General features: G+C 31.4%; 1 protein-coding gene across 4 annotated transcripts in view; it reads right to left on the reverse strand.

The window, feature by feature from the left end:
* Window positions 1-2,054: 2,054 nt before the first annotated feature.
* The window catches only part of LOC143238106 (uncharacterized), a 37,119-nt gene continuing 18,350 nt past the window's right edge, over window positions 2,055-20,823 (reverse strand). For all 4 annotated transcript variants that reach the window (XM_076478060.1, XM_076478059.1, XM_076478058.1 and 1 more), the window contains exons 8-14: window positions 19,752-19,793; window positions 18,920-19,026; window positions 16,988-17,117; window positions 15,548-15,667; window positions 10,695-10,782; window positions 3,856-4,110; window positions 2,055-2,394 (exon numbers count right to left, since the gene is read on the reverse strand). In XM_076478060.1, coding sequence (XP_076334175.1) covers window positions 2,361-2,394; window positions 3,856-4,110; window positions 10,695-10,782; window positions 15,548-15,667; window positions 16,988-17,117; window positions 18,920-19,026; window positions 19,752-19,793 — 776 coding nt within the window. In that variant the 3' untranslated portion in view covers window positions 2,055-2,360. The remainder of the gene's footprint in view (window positions 2,395-3,855; window positions 4,111-10,694; window positions 10,783-15,547; window positions 15,668-16,987; window positions 17,118-18,919; window positions 19,027-19,751; window positions 19,794-20,823) is intronic.

Below are 20,823 nucleotides of genomic sequence, written 5' to 3' on the forward strand. Positions count from 1 at the left end.
AAACACATACATAACAGTAACACTTTATATTTTACCAGTTAACATTTATTAGTTGATTCTTCAGCCTGTAAAAAAGTCAAATACAATGAAAAGAAAAATTATGAAATCAGAAATAAAACAAGTAGTTGTGTCCTTTTCTTCATTATTACCCACGAGGTTTCAAAGTACGTTCCATGAGTTTCAACTGTCAAACATATCCCATAAATGTTTTATTTTACTTTCAATATCTATAAGTTGAAACCCACTGTAAGTAGTTTATATCACTTTGTGCACGTTAACCGAGAGCAACAACACATGTGCAAAACAGGAAAGTGTATATATATACACGCTGTTGCTCTGAGAACACAATAAATCGGACTAAGCGGCTTATGCTTCTTACAACAATTACAAAAAATTTTCCAGGATATTAATTTACAATTATGTTTGGTTTGAATTTCGCGCAAAGCTAAACGAGGGCTATCTGAACTAGCCATCCCTAATTTAGAGGTGAAAGCAGCTAGTCATCACCACCCACTGCCAACTCTTTTACCAACGAATAGTGGTATTGGCGGTAACGTTATAACGCCCCCATGGCTGAAAGGGTGAGCATTTTTGGTGACAGTAATTCAAACCTGCAACTCTCAGATTATGAGTCAGGTGCCTTAACCATCTGGCCATGCCTTGCAATTAGGATATGTAAAAACATTCATTATATGGTTCAGAATTATGCTGTTCCAATAAACATCGTAGGTTCTAAGCCTCGCTGATCCACTTATATCAGAGGTGTTTCAGTACCCCTGCTCATCTATTTCATGTCTGTCAAAACTTTGCAGCATGTGTATGGTGTTGTTTGGTCACATACTTATAAAATTTACTACCCTTTTCGAATGTGATTTTAAATTTTCCCAAGTTTAAACAGTCAAAAAAACAAATGCAGAAGGCCTAACTATGTACTGGCTTACAAAATACAAATGTAAGTATAATACACGTGTACTGAAAATTACAATATTAGGCTACCGTACGTTGGATGTGTATATAAATATACACATTTAATCATAAATGTTTAAATTTTAGTTATATTTCTTAAAACAAAGTAAATGAGAAATACACTTGAAAAACATTTCAATTACGTACCCATGTTACAAGATGTTCCCGCTCGTGTGTGTTAAGCATCTCAACAAGCCCTGTTTAGACTTGCGAGTGGAGGGTGTATAGATAATTTTTGTAGGCTTAAAACAATTTTTGGAAAAAAATCAAATTACTGTAATTATCAAGGTTTCTAAATAAAGTATATGTGGGTTGAACTAACTCCCTCTTCACAGTAACGACTTATCACCCTTCTACAGTTTGGGCAAAATTCTTACTTTTGCCTTCAAACTACTTATAAACAACTATTATAAATACATAGAAAGGAAAATCCTCTTTCTATTGGTTATAAACTTAAGCAACTTAGTAGTAGGTGGTACTAGTCAAGAACTTTCAAACAACTGATTTAAAGGTCGAAGACGCTAGTAGATTTGCTAAATATATAGATATCTCAGCAAATCATACAGGTGAGAGGTTCTTATTTTATATTTAGCTTGCCTGTATCTCAAATTCGAGTTTGTAATTCGTTAGATACTTTTTTATTTGTATGGTAGACGTGATAAAATAGAAACTGAGCAGTAAGACAACTGGACATGTTATGTGACACCAAAGCTGATATTTAAAATTTTTTCATTTCCTTTTAAATTAAGAAATTAAAATAATTTTTAAAATTTAAATTAGAAACTACGTTTTGATGCAAATCTCACTGATGATAGTAGTAAAAATGGTATTTAATAAAATTTTTGTAAATAACATTACAAAACATTATAGCATGTGCTCAATCCATTTCATTTAACCTAAAAGGGCAAATGGGTTAATTAAACAAACCCCACTCTATTACCATCTAAACCTTTAAAAACTAGACAGAGTTAATAATTTAACTTATATTTTAAATGCTTGCCCAACAAAAATTTGCATTTTCCTTACTCAGGATTCTTTTTGTCGAAGTTTATACCATAAGTGTAAGCAACTAAAACATTTAAAACTGGTTTCACAAGCTACATGTACTCTGCTTTATTGAAAGTAACAATAAAATATATCTTACAATATTCATCCACACCCACATTCACCTAATTCAAAATAACAGACCTTGTGGTGGTGGTGAAAATGTTTATATTTTCCATAAAAGATTACACTTAAGTCTCCAGTGTTGAAACATTGACACTTCACACAAACAAACACCACAGAACCATTTTACATTTATGACAAATCTTCCAAGGATAAGGGTGAAGGGATGACTACCACTCAAATGATTTCAATCTTCACAGGCCTGTCATGGTAGCAAATTAAGGCCCTCAGTAAGGTCTTGATCTTCTGTCACCTCTATCCCTACAGATGTGAGATTCCAATTATAAGTTAAATGGTATATTTCATACATATACAAGTAAATCATATATTTTGACAATAAAATGAAGTACAAGTTTTTCCAGGTTTAATGATATAACATCAATATGCTATTGAATATGTTTGAATACTATATATAAATTTTAAAATCAAGAATTACCTAACCACTCTAATACTTGATTAATATATATAATTAGAAAGCAGTGTGTTTATGTGTGAGAATGGGTAATTTTTAAACTTCATGAAACTATGCAATAAATATTAGGAGTAGGGAAGTACAGGTGACAAGTCTTTGCACAAGTAAAAAGCAGATAATATCAAGCATTGCAAAATGTAAAGTACTTGTAAGATAGGTTTGTCATTCCTCAGAGCAGCATCTTGAATAGTAGTGTTTACATGTTAAAATTTTATCAGTGAATTTCTTCATTTGTTTATACAGACTTAAGAGCTCTGGTACTGTCATCCAATAATTTTAATATTTGCTCCCAATACCCAGGTTTGGAAAGAGTGGCTAGATCTGGTATCTCTTACGAGATGAGTAAACTGGTTCGACATTCAGCTGAAAGTGTCCTTTGTACTAGAAGTGTGTTGTAGGTATCACAGGGTGTGGAACAGGTTTAACCCTACAGTTATTGGGACTCCTTGTAAGACCATTCAATTCATTCAGAACCTGTAGCTTACATTCTTAACCTAACAAGTTAAGGCCACTTAAGTTTTAACTCATTTGAAATAAACCCACCACCTATGTTACATTTAAACTTTGCACATTACAAAATATCATAACCAAATGTGTTTCAGATGCAAAGCACAAAGTCTTCTCCCCAAGTAATTAACACTATCAATACACCAACAGACATTTAAAAACATCCATAACTATTTATACCACATAGTAGATTGATTCAACTCAGACTTTTAGCCCTATAATGCCCATGGGATGCTAAATGCACATGCCTGTCATTGTCATTTTCACAGCAGAATATTTAACCAAACTGCATTTAACTTGGTTTACACTATCTAAATTGTATCAATTTTAACTTTTGTTATGCATCAACATTATTTCTTTTAATATTTTGCCAACAGCAAAACACGTACCCTGAACCATAAAATGACTATTGTTTAAGATTAAACAGTGAACAATAATAACTTTTTAAAATACTTTTGCTTTCATAAGTTAGCTATCGTTGCAGCATATTTTCCTAACAATGTTTTTTAATATAAATTTAACAAATCCTTAACTACATTTAAAAAGAGAGAGAAAGAAAAGAAACTGTCACCCAAACAGTTCTGTTTCAGGTCTTAGTATACTTCAACCCAAATTACTTATCTTTAAAAAATTGTCCTGCCATTTAAGAATATTCACGTTGCTTTAAAAATAACATAACAAAATCACCATTAGGAATGAAAAGACTGTTTTAAATGAAAAAATTAATCAAACTTAATACTTACCCAGGTCCTCCACCTCTCATTGGTCCACCCCGACCAGGACCTCCTCGTCCAAAACCTCGACCTCCCATAGGTGGCCCTCCACGACCAGGTCCTCCCCTGCCCCTCTCACCACGGCCTCTCATGCCTCCTCGAGGTCCACCACGAGGTGGTGGTGGTGGTCCTCCAGGACCATCAGACATTGGACTTCCTGGTCCTCGTGGAGCTCTGCAACGGTTACACATATCTCGCCAAGCAAAGTTGTTGTTCCCACACGAACTGCAAGATTGATAAAGGAACAGTTGATTTTTCAAGCTTTCATAATAAATGCACCAACAACTACATGAAATTCTGTTTAGCTACTAGTAGTAAAGATTTCATTTAGTTACTTGGGAACAAGATATCTAAGACCATAAAAATTAATAAGTATTTTGACAAAAATGTCTCAAATTAAATTTCAAAAGCTAATCAAAGTCTTAAAGACTGACTTTCCACCAAACATTTTTTACTTTTACACTTTTCCAAGAATTTTGAAACAAAATTTTTGCTGTGTTGCAAGTAATTTTGGTTCTGTGTAATTTTAAAGGGGCCCATATGGCAATGAGTAGGTACATCACATTATTACTATTACTGCAGCATTTTTTAACACTGTTAATGCCAACTGTGTTCCCATGTTAATCAAATAATCTGTGCAATACCAAAAAGATGCTGAACATTCATCACCATTAATCAATAGGTGTTATTAAATCCAAAAGAGTTTGGCTTCTAAAACTTATAGTATAAACAATCTTCTCAAACCAACATTCACAATAACCCCATATTTTGAGCAAGACTTAAGTTTATGCATAAAGATTGCATCAAATTTATTCCTAGAAACTGTGGTTCAGTGTTACTGACTTTAGGGCACTTGAGGTTTGTATTAGTTACTTTTATACACAAGTATACATCATAAATTGCCTTGATTCATTTAAATAACAGCTAAGATCATGGACGTTATGCGTTTGTACAGAGACCTTAGACAACAATCAATGAAATGAGGCCTATCATATTTATCTGTATATTTGTGGGCAAGCTGTTAAGTGGTTACATATGACTGCTTGTCTATATACTTGCACATTTAACAATCAAACCTTACAGAACTTTAATCAGATTAACAAGCAAGAGCATCTAAGGCATTTAACAACTGACCATGAACTGTTTACTTGTTCTACCTTCAAAAATAAATGATAATCAGGAATCAATTTCACTGTTAAATTAAAGGATACATATTTGGAATGTAATTATTATACATTGATCGCACACAGTTGAGTTTTAAACTGAGTATCTGTCATATTAAACCACAAGATCACAATTTCCTTTTTCACTCTCCCATTACATGCATATACACACAAAAAAGATTCATAATTGGGCATCACTTTAGAATGATAGCAAGGTATGATTGTCACAGAAGGCACTGCCACTCTAATAACTGAAGTTTGTACCCTCCAATTGTAACATCCAAGGGTATTTAACTCCCAGTTCTGAACTCCCATGGCTCATACACAGGATTATGAAGTCTAATAACAAAAAACTATTTAGGGGCATGAATACCACCACCTCCTTATATAAGACACAGATTAATTTTTATAGTTCTCCAGATGTTTGTTGTATGATTTTGCTTTATTTACCAGGGAAACGTTAATAACGGATTGCAACAGATCATGGATCAAGAGCCACAACAACATATTTGTCGACTTTTATTGAACTTTTATTTTATGGATTTATCACCTTAAGTTTAGTATTGAACTATATATTATTATTAAAATTTTAGTATTATATATTATTTAATTTCTTAACTTAAAAGTAAATTTCAAAAAACACTTAAACATTAATTTTTGTACATCATGTTGTATGTTTAATGCAGCACCAGTTCAAATTGATGTTTGTGATATCAAAATATAAAGTCTATAGTTTTGTACAAATCAATAGCAGAAATTATCAATACTTAAAAACTAGAATATGAAATAAAACTTCCTATGTTATCTGTATGATGAGATATAAATAACGTACTGAATCAAATACAGTAGCCTCTAGCTCTGTTACTAAATTTGATAACGAATTTCCATGGTATCCATATAGTAATTTAGTTTTTGGTAATTGAAATGTACATACAAAACCTAAAAAGTTTCACATCTTCCACCAGTTTAGAACCTATGACAAGTAGCAGCCAGGTACAAGGATCGTAACTAGAAGAGTTAATTACTTATCTACTTCATTTATTGTTCAAGGTTTTAAGAAAAATACATTCAAAATCTTATTTGGAAATAGTAACAATATATTATAACTGAAACATGATTGTATTTTACAAAAAACTAGTCCACTAAAACATAACCAAGATAAGCTACTTTGTATAAAGGTCAGTTATGTTATTGGACATGGTAGGATAAGTTTACATACATTGCCCCATTGTAATTTATACCTCAGTCAGCAATAGCTGAAAGGTCAAAATAATATATATAAATAAATACAAAGAAATATAATCAGAGAAACTAGTAAAAATTATTTGTAGTTAAAAATAAGGTCATCTAAGAATGTGGCACTACTTTATGCACCTTAAGCCACACATAAAAGCACAACAGTTGCAGTAAACTATCATTTTACTGATTTTGTGTTAATTAGTACCATATTGGGGGGGCAGGAATTGCTAACTTCAAGTGGTTTTACCTTACACAAAATAGTAGTACCCTATTTTCATTTATTTATTTTTCATCTTCTTCCAGTCACCTTCTCACAACTATATGCAGGCAATGAAGGGTGATATAGATGTGGGACATTGTGGGCTTGAGCACCCAAATCTTGCTCTAATTTCTAATCTTATGTGAAACTAGTGAATTGGAGGTCAAGACTGATGGACGGTGTATCCCCACCGCAATGCATGTCCAACTTCCAGAGTCACCTCCAAAACCTAGGATACATTTTATAATCCCACACTGTAGCTCGTAACCTAGGATCTTTTTTTTTTTTTTTTAAAGATATGCAGCATACTTTAATTCATGTTAAAGGGTTTTGGTTTATGGCTTAAACATTTTATGGTTATATATGTATAATGTTATAACATTTATGTACACATTTGTGATTGAGTTATAATTTGTAATAATTCTATAAAGAAAAACATTCAGACTTCCTAAATTTTTTAGATGGTTATGAGATCAGTCAAGTCTATCAAACATGCATCGAGAATCTGACTTGATAGTGACTAAATTTTTTCTTAAAAACGTTTGATAATCACTGAAAGTCAATGATTTAAAATGTAAAATTTTAAAACTCATTTATAAAAGTATTTTTGATCTTAAAGTGAAAATTTCTCTGCATGCTGTCTAGCCAACATTCTGAAAGAATAAAGTATGAGAAAATGTTTGAAATATCTTAATACTTAATTTAAAAACTTGCTATTTTGTGTATAAAAGCCTTGTAATGTTTACTAATAACTTGTAAAATTTTGTCAATGTGTATCAAAAATCTGTAATTACTCTCATGGTTACAAACTGGGTGAATTCCACCCAAACCATAATGAAAGGGTTAAGTTGATGTTTATGTAGGTGTAAAAAATAAAGAAATCATATAATTGGTTCTATAATAATACTTACTGAAGTATGCCAAGCATAAAACTGCTTTTACAGAGGTGGTTTAACACTTTTGCTATAGGATCAGTATAATATACAAGTTCATATACACAGTTGCATACATTATATTTGATATGCACCATAACGTTTAGCACAACATGTATGACATTTTTAATACTTTTAGGAAAGATTACAAGTATTTTGTATACAAAATTACATTTTTACTGAATTTTTTTTATTGATATGTTTGTGAAAATAAGTGTTTCATTACTACTCTGTGTGCAAAGTGATTTCATGTTATGATTGAGAAACCATTCTTCCAACAACTTCAAATGTGTGATCTCAAACATTCAAAATACACTTAAAATGTTTGTTGTCAACAATATAGTTATTTTGTACATCTATGTGGAATCTGTCACTTAACCTTATAACTACTATAAAAAATTAGGAAATATAAATTGTGCTAGAATGACTAAATGCCATAACATGAAAATATAAATGTTTAGTCTTATTAGCTTGAGTCTCACAATGCTATATATATTTATTATTATCTATCACACTGACCTTCCATTATGCCTAGCTAACATTACATAGCTACATAGCTTGCACTGATGTGATGCAAATGCACTCATGTCAAGTATCCAGTAATCAGACATGCCAATGACATTTATGAAAAAAAGAGGAAAAGGTATATAGCCTGGCGCCACAGCGCAGTGCAGCCGCGCCTGACTGGGGGGTCCGGGGGCATGTAAATAACGTACAGTCAGCAATGGCTGTTTCAGTTTTACTTGATGTAAAAGCAATGTCATAGCTTATCTTGTATTTAGCTATACACAACGTATATAAAAGCACAAACCATGATTTGTACATCATGACATGATACATTTTATAATAATACTTACTGAAGTATTTTACTTACCCAAAACTGTTTAATGTCAGTGAATTTTCCATTCTTTCACAAATTGACAATACAAACTAAAACAGCATATGAAGGAAAGCTATGACATTGCTTAAAAATTCAACTACTGATATGGTCCAATATTAAACTACTGATATCAGTGATATGCCTCAGAAATTAAATTTTGTACAGTCACTGACATCAACAACTACTGCTCTGCTGCATGTATTCCATTAAAATTTCAAATTACTTAAAATTACTCTACATGACTACCTACAGTAAAACTTGTTCATCTATACAATCTTGTCAGTAAATTACTGGTACTTCAATATCAGTATATTTTTCATTCTTTCACAATACAAACTGAAACAGCAAATCAAGGAAAGCTTTGACATTGCTTCAAAATAAAAATTAATGATATGCTTTAAAATAAACCACTGGCATTGTATGCTGCAGATAATAATAAAATGTTTTTCAGTCACTGATATCAACTTCTGCTCTGCTGCATAAATTACAGTCAAATTTCAAATCACTTAATTTCCTTTAATCAATCTTGGCTACTTTCCTCTTTTTCGAGACAAGGGTTTCCAGTGTTCTCTTCCGAGCTTTCTTTCTCTCCTTCTCTGAATGGGCAGCTCTCTGTGCCTCTGCAGCTTTCTGGACTTTTTCTTTAGCCAAGGTGGCTGGGCCAGATTTCACAGAACCATAGGCCTCAAGCCTTTCTGCCCTTTTCTTCTGATTCTCCCTCAGCTTTGACGTATACTTTGAAGCTGCTGATCTAATGTCCTTACACATTCTCTTGTCTACAGGATCAAAATGAACATCTTTCCTTTTAAACATTTCAATCGCTGTTGTTTCTTTGGAGCGTAGAGAATATTTTATCGTCTGGTATGCACACGATACCAGACCACGAGACTGCTTCCAAGATGGCGGTCAGATTTTTTTTTCTGCGATAAACATTGAAAAAATACGATTTCTCCTCAAAAACCACCTACCCAGCCCCCAAATCGCTCATATTTTCTCCTCGAATTTACACAAATCTCGTGGGTGATCGTTGGCCGTTTGAAAACTGCGGAAATCCGCATTTCAGCGGAAAAATGGCACGCATGAGTAATATAAAACTGACCTTTCATCTATCCTGTCTTGGCTGTGTTTTAGTGAACTAGCATTTCACAATACACAGTCATATTTCAATATATATATATATATATATGTATGTATACAGCAGAATAATAAAGTACAACCTCTGTACTCAGTTTTTGCTGGAAATATGTTGCCAAGTCTGTTAAAACTTTGCTCATGGAGGATAAGACAATTTCTTTTATGTTTCATGATTTAGATTTTAAAAATGTGAAACTACAAGTAGACTAAAGACACAATCTTCCTCCTTGAAAACTTGGAACAAAAAAAAAAGTAGCTTTTTCAAAGATTAAAATGGCTGAAAAAACCACCCTGGGGACATTCTAAGCTGTTGACTAGTTATTCATGTCTTATTGTAGTAAGAGTACATAAAGGACCATTTCACAAAATGGAAAGAGTTGATTGGGGCCACTACGTTTGATTCAGTACATAAGCCACATCTCAGCAAAATGAGATACGAGGTTCTTATATATTCTAGTTTGTCATTATTAGTAATTTGAGTTCCTAGTTTTCATGAAACTATAAACTTTGCATTTTGACATCACAAACATCTAATTTTAAACAGCACTGCATTCAAGAAACTGATATAATAAACTTTGAATTATAAGCAACATTTTGATTCCAAACTTAATGACAAATTCATAAAACAGTAGTTGAAAATTTTTTGACAAGTTAACAAATACACTGGCATGGCCTTTGGCCCATAATCCATTGCAAAAGGGTTAAAGATGTGTGGAGTAATAGTTAAAGCACTAAGAAATTTGTGAATTACTTATGAATACAGTGTTCATTTGAATCATAGTATAAACTCCAGTTTCACTGGAGGAAAACATGAAGCAGACACGTTTTAATACAATGCAATGTACATTACAGATTGATAGCAAGTAAACTGAAAGTAAAATAAAGGTTATGAAAACAATACCACCTTTGTAGAGACAAATTTAGCAATTCCTGCAAAAATCCATACATTTTTAAAATTTCTGCAGTCAGTAATTATTTCTACTTTTTTATTCAGTAATTATGGAATCACAGAAAATCATGAGAATACCAAAATGCACATATCACTATTCTGCACTACTTTTGGAATATAATTGCAATTCTTTAAATTCCTTCAGATAAATCAGGTACTAAACTACCCACACGCATGCAAAACACTCAGAAACATTACCATTTTATACGAGCAAGTTAGCACTAAACAAAGTAACACCATTAGCAGTTCTTACGGGTTTTGACACTGCCAGTCTCCATCTCTACCACCAGGCATTGGGGGTCCGCCATCTCCCATACCACTACCTCCACCACCACGACCACCTAAGAAAATAAAATAAAACAATTTTCAGTCCTTCAATATGAAGATATTTCAATGAAATATTACATAATCAAGTCTAATATGCTGGATAAATAGTGTGAACAAAAAGACTCCAAAGCCAAAATATTTGAAATAAACAGTCACCACTAAGACAATCTTACATAACCCAGCTGTGGTACGAATAAATGGCGGTTTAATTGGCTAAAGCACTTCACCAGAACTGGACAATTAATGAAATATGCTGATTAATTAATCTGCACAGCAAATTTTTATGTACGTATTTCATAGCTAGTAATGTTTACCCAATTTTCACTGGTATAGTAAGGAGTACTGCATGTCCAATCAGAGTTGAGGAATTTATTACTCAGTCAACTAATGCTAAATTTAAATATCTTTGTTAAAGAAAATGGTACATTACTACTACAAAGATCTAATTTAGTACACCATTCATTAAACAGATACTTACAATATCCTCAAACTGTAATAGAGGAAAGGCCATAAAAATGTTTATTATATAAACTTTAATAGGGATTGGACCAAGGATCCATATCTAAAAATAACAATTCACACCATCATAGCAGAAAATAAAATTATAGAAATGTTTACATTAGCTTCATTAGATTGGAAATGAATTCCAAATAAAAAGAATTAAAGAAATCAGAAACTGGGCAAAACTCTGATTGATCAATTATTGGAGTATTTTTGTTTTTAGTTCCAAGAGTTGCAGCAAGTCTGCAGGAATTAACCAATTAAGTGACAGTTCTATTTGCAGGTTAAATGCATACACAACTTGTAAAGTCATAAGGATACACCAAAAAGTTGGTACAAAAAACCCATGTTTTAGGGATGAAAATTAGTCTCTTGGCTCATAAGAAGCAATTGGTCCTACTGCCACTTTTTCTACTGAAATTTTGTTTCGTGCCTCTTGAAGCAAAAAGCCATCAACATGCTGCTGAATTATGTTGAAGATTGGAACTGCTAATGACAATTGTATTGCTCAAACTCCATGTAAGTAAATACTGCTCTCTCTTAAATCAAATATGGTTAGAATTTGATGTGTAATATATTATGTAACTCCATGTAAGTAAATACTGCTCTCTCTTAATATATTATGTCAAGGAAATCTTGTAAAGTACAGAAAATCTAAGTATATGTCAATAACATTAAGATATTTTGCTGATTATAGTAATTTAGTGAGAATTATAGTTAATCTGATTTATGAGCTTATTGAGGATACATTTGCCAATATGTATATAAATGAATATTTAGAATTATTGTAATGAAGATCTTTTCAGTTACTGATTTGTGTACTCCATGTGCAATTATAATTTAGATTTCAATAACTACAATGAGCTGGATTAAGTTGAACTCCACACAAGTAGCCGACATCACATTTCAGCCTCTCACAGAGAAAAAGAGATAAAAAGTAGAATAGGGTCAACCTATTTTAACACAAGGGTCCCTCAGCTGTCCTATCCTTCAAGTCAAACTAAAACTATTAAATAAAAATTTAAAGCTAGGCCTGTTATTCGTGTATCTATTAAGCTTTCCTTTAAAGTCTTTCAAAATTACTGCCTCCACAACATCCAAAGGCAACCCATTCCAACTTATTTGAAAAATAAAACTGTCTTGCTGAAGATGGCTTCTATCTTTCCTAAATATGTATTTGTGTCCTAATTCTTTCCTCATATGATAACCCTCCATCCAAAGCACCATTTTAGTAACTCTAAAACAATTCAATGTTTCTTAAGGTAAGGAGCCCAGGACTGAACACAATACTCCAAATATGACCTAATTAGTGACCTGTACAATAAAATCATAATTCCTTTAGACTTGTATTCATTACTTCTGGAGGTAAAACATACTATTTGCCCTACCACTAGAACAGCACAGTACTTGGATGGTTTTAAGACTGATCAACCACTGCATGAAGATCTTTCATAATACTGTTAAGTTTATTCCCATCCAAATTACTTGTACTCCAAATTATGACAACCCATTTGCACTATCTTGGATTTATCATAATTAAAACCCATCTGCCATTTATTTGCCCAATCCACAAATGAACTCTTCTTGTAAATCAACAGCATCCTCTCCATAGCCAGCAACCAAAGATCTTAATACCATTAGCAAATTTAAGTAATTTATTGACCATTCCATCATCTGTGTAATTAATGTAAATCAAAATGAGCAATGGTTCTAAGACTGAGCCTGAAAGTACATCACTTGTAACAGTCTTTGACTGAATTCCATTTATAAGAACCCTCTGCTTTTTCCCATCAAGCCACTCTTCTATCCAATTAGTTAACTTAACCATGTTTTTTTTTTATAAGCTTTTTATGTGGCATTTAGTTAAATGCTTTCTCAAAGTCCAGATACACCAAATCACCCTTACCCTCACCTACACAAGTAGTGACCTTTCCAAAGAATGTCAAAAGATTTGTAAGGCAAACTTTCCCCTTAGTAAAACCGTAATGACCAGTCAATAAAATTCTAAACTTTGTAAAATGACTTTGCAAAGTATCTTATACCAGAATTTCCAAAACGTTTCCCACAACTGATGTAAGACTAATTGGAAGAACTTATCTCCCTTGAAGATAGGAATGACATAAGCTAGTTTCCAGTCTGTTGGTACTTGTCAACATTTAAGGACATACAAAAACAGTTGTGGCAAGTGGCTCACATATCCAATCCTTGACCTCCTTTACAACTCTCTCCCGACAGCCTTATAATTTTTAAACATCCCAAATTTATTTAAAAGAACTCAGAATTTATGCAATTGTCTCATTCAATTTTGTTTTTATCAATTACTCAAAATGAGGAATAGTACAAGTCTTCATTTGTAAAAACTGAAGAAAAAGCAGAATTTAATAGTCTATCCAATTCATAATCAGATACAAGCCTTTCTTTATTATCCCTCAAGGGCCCTATCCCCATCCTAACATTTTGTCTACTACTAATGTACTTTAAGAATTTTTTTCACACATTCTTTTGGATGTCCAAATTTCCTGTGTGACCAAATATTAATCTTGAATATCAGATAATTTAAATTTCTTAAATTTGTGATGTTTTTATTTAATTTTACCTCAAACCCTATAAGACTTTTTTAGTTGCAATTATACTTTTCCTTTCTATAAGGAATGTTTTGAATATTAAAAAAATCTTTATTTACAAAAATTTCCAAATTTGTTCAGTGTCTACAAATCAGCGACCCAATTCACAACAAATTATTTTTGTTGCATTCCTTCAAAATTAAAATTTAGAATCAAAATAGCATTATTTATAAAATAAGAATTTTGATAATCATAGTCTTATCTTACAAAATTTAAAAACAAATAGGGAATGAATAAGGATGCTTGGAATATTTTCACATTGTATAATATAAACAAAACATTGCCATTTAAACCAGTATCTTGTTACATCTACAGTTCAAGAGCTCCACTATTTTGCATATCATTAATACTTTTAGTAAATGTATTAGGGAATTCCATATAAACATAACATGTTAATTTAATATTCATTTTACAGTGCTGGTGTAATAAACTGTCAAACAAGCATGGTGAGAAATGAATAGGACAAACAATTTGTACTTATTAGCATACTATTTACTAGGGCTTGTCTATGTTGCACATGACTATAGCCAGACTCACTTTTCAGTGCTTCCTACAATGCTCATGTAATAAAGCTAGTCATAATAAGAAGTTATTTTCATATAAATAGACAAATGACTTAACACTAGCAACTGGTATTACACATTATTGGTTTGTTACACTATTGTAAAACAAAATGTCCAGGAATAAAAATCACTCAGTGTATATATTTCTAACTTATCACATTTAAACTGGCAACGAATAAGGAATATTTCAGAAACAGTGAAGTTAAATAATTAGTAGTGTATGCCTTATAAGAAAGTTCAGTGTTCCGTATGTGCCAGTACCCACCACAACATAAAAGCAAAAAAGTAAGAGCTGTGGTGTTACAAATATAAAACATTGACAGTGTATAAAAGAAACTTTTTTTTTATAGTTTATTTGACACTAAAGAGTAATGCTAAGCTAATTATAAACTACAATACAATTTCAAAAAGACTTTGCAATTACACCTCACAGATGGACCCCAGGCTTAGTATGGTGGTTCAACTAGACCTTACTTTTATTACTAATAAAGTTACACACTTAGAGAAAATTGAAATATAATTCTTAATATAAAATTGAAGGAGTCCAAACCTAGTCCTCTACCTTCTGGACTACTAATATGACATTAAAAAAATTTAATTTATGTGAAAATAATTAGCAAGATCCGTGCCTGCATATACAACATTAAAGAGTTAGGGGATAAAACTAGAAAACAAACATGTTAAAAAAAATGTATATTTACATTTTACTTAACTCAGCAGTGCACATGCATGCATACAATTTACAAACAATCTAGAAAGCTCAAGAAAGTTTTGCTTTTCAAAAACAGTTCCAAAATGAAACAGTGTGAATGATGTCTGTCCTTCACTGAAGATTACACATTTTATTGAAGAGGAGTTAAATTTACAATTCATCAGCTAGTCCACTAAACAATTAATTATGACAAAAGCCACAATTTACCCAGATACTTCTAAATATTTTGAAATATTAGTGCTGAGTACAGGACTTCATACCAAAGACAACAAGAAAATGTTTATTTTTCTGTAACTTGCACATAAAGCCTGTGATGGCAAGTAATGTTTGCAATTATTAAAGCTGCCATTTTGAATACGGATAATACTTGTGCACTTACCTCTTCCTCCACGCATACCACCACTGCCACCGCCACCACTACCTCGACCAGGCATACCAAATGACTGAGGTTTTCTCTCAGCTAGTTCAACTTTGATAATCTTGCCAAGAAAATCTTTTCCTGTGGAGATATGTACACATGCATTCAACACAAAAACATTATTTTTCCTAATTAAGTAAAATTTCATTAGAAAAAATAAAACGCATTACAAATTTTGTCTCCAAATGAAGAGTAAATATAACACTAAAGGTCCTAATACAGTACATGTAAAAAAAAATTACTATAATTAAAATTCTTATTATAACAATTATATCTGAGAAGATTCTAAGTTAGTTACAAATCCAACTGAAGATCATTCATTTTTGAAACTGCCTTGAAAGTAATTCATACTTTCCAGAATATAAGGAAAACCCACGTACAAGAAAACCCGAGACTTGAGCAAACTAGATCCATTTCTTAAAAAGGGGGTTCTTACTGGAATTTATCTTTGAACATGTATATAAGATGAGAGGTAAACCAGACAGTTTTAAGAGTGAAAAGTATGGTCTTATACACTGGCAAATAAAACTAACAGATGAAGCTTCTTCTGTCATGGATTTATAACTATTTTTCACCACTGAACAAAAGTGAGGTTACTGAACCTTCACACTGACCCTTGAAACTAATTACAGACTGTGTTTGGATAAGTCAGCATAGCTGCTGTGACATTGCACAAACGTAATGTAAAAATTCCCCACTTGTAATCTTTGTTGCTTTTTAAATGAAAAACACATGTATTGCTATTTATTAATTTTATGCTATTTTTTTGAAGTTTTATTACACCAGATAATAATGATGGTTACAAGTGCACATTTCTAATAAATAACTATTTCTGTATGAAAAATTGACAAATACTGATAAAGCAATTAAGCTTAACCAAAGTTACCAAGAGATATGGTTCATGAATTCTCAATAAAAAAAATCACAATTATTAACAGTTTCATTATTAGTTGATTTTAAACTAGCAAGTACAATTACAAGTGTTAAGTTGAATAAACACCAAAATTATTCAAAATCACTGAAAGAACATTGCATAAATAATAAGGGATACAAGTCAAGAAGTTTTCTTTCTTCCAAATGCACATACACCAGCACTGAGCAATCTTATCGGTTTTGAATAGAACACTAAATATCACACTTAAATATAAAACAAATTCAATCAGTTTAAACACTGTACAGATAAGACACCTGCACCTCAGAAGAATTTTATGAGAATCCATTTGTATTTTTTTTTAAAAAGTCTAGACATTTCCTTAATCTATTTATACACGTTATATTTTAAGACCATTATAAATATGGTAACTTGTATTGAGAATATTCTTTCAAATTATATATACATATCAATAATCAGATGTGATCTTTTTTACACAATAAGAAAGATCAAACAGTTTAAGACATTACCACTGAACCAAGATATAGCAGACGTGGCTGTAGGAGGGTCATCATAAGTGATGGTTGCTTCACCTTTTCCTCTACCACTCATTTTATCCTTATAAATCCAGATCTTAGGCTTTCCAGTACGTCTATCCATCTGTAATATGTATACAAGGATATTAAAGTTCTAAATTATAAAATGCTAATCAAATAATAGCTACAAGGTAAAGAACTTTTCCATTCAGTAAATATACAACTTATACACAAAGTAAAATATTTCTGCATTTAGTAGAAAGATGTAACATTAGTATAATAAATGTTATGAGATACTAATTTGCACAGCAATCACCTTGAATAAAATATTGATTACATCGATGTTTTGAGTATTGTAATACTTTATTTAATCTTTTAACCCTTTTGCAACAGGTCACAGGTCAAAAGCCATGTCACTGTTTATTTACTTGCATTCAAAATTTTATTGAACTACTTTTATGAATTTGTCAAGTTTGGAATAAAAGTGTAGATTATAATTCAAACTTTATTATATGAGTTAATTTCTTAATTTGAAAGTAAATATTAAAAGAGCACACCTAAATATAGATCTTAGCAAGTCACATGGGTATGTTGAATGCAGCAGTGGTTAAAATTAGATGTCTGTGATGTCAAAATATTAAGTCTATAGTTTCATACAAACATACTAATATTGACATGCTAGAATATATAAGAACCCCATCTTTTTATTTTGCTGAGATATGGCTTATATACTGAATCAAACACAGTAGCCTCAATCAACAGCTTTGAATATCCCCAGAGTGATTTTTCTCTGCCATTTTAATCTGTGAAAAAGCTACCACAATCTTTTGATCCAAGCTTTCAAGGAGGTAGATTGTGTCTTTGGTCTGCTGGTAGTTTCATATTTTTTAAAAATCTAAATACACCTTAGTTACTAAGCTTAATAAATCATAACGTAATTCTATGTTATGAGTCAAGTTACTTATGATTTTTTTGGTTGTTCAACTGTATATATAAAACCTAAGAAAAAACATTTTGCTTGATATCCTCTATGTGAAATTTCAAAAGGCTTAGCAACCTATGACCAGCAGCATCCAAGTTCAAAGGTCACAGCAAGAAGAGATAACTGTGCTTTACTTTTGATTTATCCTATATTAAGAAAAATACATTTCATAACTTATTTCTAAATAGTAATAATACACACACACACACACATATATATATATATATATATATATATATATAATGTATAATTAAAATGTAACTATTACAAAATGCTAGTTCACTAAAACACAGCCAAGACAAGAAAAACTAAGTCAATTTTATATTACTGGGTACCTAACATGAGCAAATATGCACTGCATCAGTGCAAAATATGTCATTTTATCCAGGCATGACTGGAAGGTCAATATAATAAAATAATAATAAATATATAGCATTACAAGACTTCAGCTACTTAAACATTTTTTGTCTTATACATTTAGTAATCCCAGAACAGGAAAAACATAACATTTCCTCTTTTTATGTTGTCGTTAGGAGGCTGGTCAAGTGACACACCCAACACAGTTAACATAAAGAGCCGAAAGTCTCACTGAAAACAAGCACTTGAAATGTATTTAAAAAATTTTAAGTTATCAAATCTAAAAGATACACATGCTGTATCAAAAGATAATAGTGCAAATAGTTAATATGTAGACAAATTTGTTTATGTTATACTCAGCCCATTGTGAAAGGGTAAAAGTAAATGCTAAAAGCTAGTAATTTACAAGTTTAAAAGCCACTTCCACTTATAAGACATCAAGTTAACAAAGAAGGAGAATCATTATAATTTTACATTTCTTTCTATGCAAACTATATGTACCAAATAATATAACCAACAAGAACAAAAGATGGGGATTAATATTTGATAATCAGTGAAAGATGGCACACATCACACAGTATACAGACCTTAATCAGACCTATACATCCAAAATGCTCAGCCAACTGCTGTTCTGTAACATCCTCTGGCAATCCACTGACAAAAATAGTGTCGACCATGAGCTCTGCTTCTGGTCCTAAGTTGAGATCCAAGGAAGTTAAATTGCACAGTCAATAAGCATGTATTGTAAATAAAGGAATACTTTTATGCAACATGAACATTAGTTTATAAATTTGGAAAATTCTTCCTGAGGTTTCTAATCAAATTGGGAAAGTGAAAAAATCTACAAATCTATTAAGAATATTAATATCCTATAAGAATGAAATAGAAACCCTATACTCTGAGCACTTTTGAAAGGTCCTCAGAGACCATGAATATTCTATAAGAGTATTCATTTCTTTGTCAGTTCTTTACAATTAGTGTTGTACCAGGCAAAAAACAAATTACTCAACATGATAAATATGCACACAGTATAAAACCTAGTAGTAAATTGAGGATTAATTGACAAAACTTACAGAAATATGGTTTTACTTTTTTGATTAAGTGACTTCAGAAAAATAACCATACATGAAATCCCCCTATTTTAAAATTTAAACATTTTAAGGATAAATTACGAAAGAGCAATCTAGTTGCTTTCAATTTTACTATTGGTATAATATGATTAAAACAAAATCATGGCAATTTATTCTGAAGTTAAAACTATGCTCCAATATGAGTTAATGTAAAACACAGATCACTGTTTTGAATTCAAATGGCATTCTGATATGATAAAAATAAACGTAGCAGCTCAAATCATTTTAATTTTAAATCACAGTTCTGATACATTTAAAATGTGTTTTGTTTTGCTTACTATTTTCTTACCTCCATATCCTCCTCCATTCATGGGGTTAAATCCTCCTCTTCCTGTTTAAAGAAAGGCAAAATTTTAAAAACACACCTCTTTTGTTTCAAATCTGATACTAAAGTATCACTTTTCAATGACAAAGCAACAAGTACTTTGTCCTTTCAACTATAAAATAACTGTTCCTGTTAAAACTTCATTTGACGACACTGTTATTGAAGAACTAAAACAGCATTACTTTTTAAGCACTACTACAGCGAAATTGTTTTTCATTGCAGTTTTGTACATTTTACCCAATTTATTATGATTAGTTACCAAACAATAAGTCTACGGTATAGTTATACAAAAGTATTATAATTTTCATTTGTTAAACAAATATTTAAATTTAACCAAAATTACTTTTAAACTGAAAAGATCAACAGACACATTAACCTTGACTACTGCAAACTAAACACAACCAAAGAATAATCATGGCTACATTCTTGTACACCTGCAGTTCCTAGCACTAATTTTACCGTGACACTTCATGATTACATTTCTTGTATTAGAAACCATGGTTTTTGTAAACTGCTTATCACCAAAAGTTTCAGTAAAGTTTATTTATTACACATTTACAGCACAATTTAAACTTTTCTGAACTTTAACCAGTACCAAATCAACAAAATATTCACAAAACATCAAAAATGAAAACATGTAATTCACCCATATTATGTTCATGTCTGAAGAGATCTAATAAAATACTGATATCACAAAAAACATTAAAATTATAATCAGTATTACTTCCCATCAGTACCACACCTGCTTAAGGAACTTGTGTAGTTAACAAGTGTTCAGCCTGTTTTTTTAAACAGAACAAATATCAAACCATGTATTTTTGATCTGGATAAAATATTTAAACAATTCAACACAAAAACCACAAGATAATTAAATTCTACTGTTACCTTTAATTTTGTATACTGTATTTTGTTCCATTGATTACTGGTTACATATTTCTATTTTTCTAGTTTACTAAAACATTATTAATGTTCTATAGATTCTTTGACAGACTAATACTTCTGTAACTGTATACATTAACACTTTTGTTTGAAACTC

The sequence above is a fragment of the Tachypleus tridentatus genome, chromosome 13 (genome assembly GCF_004210375.1).
Source record: "Tachypleus tridentatus isolate NWPU-2018 chromosome 13, ASM421037v1, whole genome shotgun sequence".
Taxonomy (NCBI): domain Eukaryota; kingdom Metazoa; phylum Arthropoda; class Merostomata; order Xiphosura; family Limulidae; genus Tachypleus; species Tachypleus tridentatus.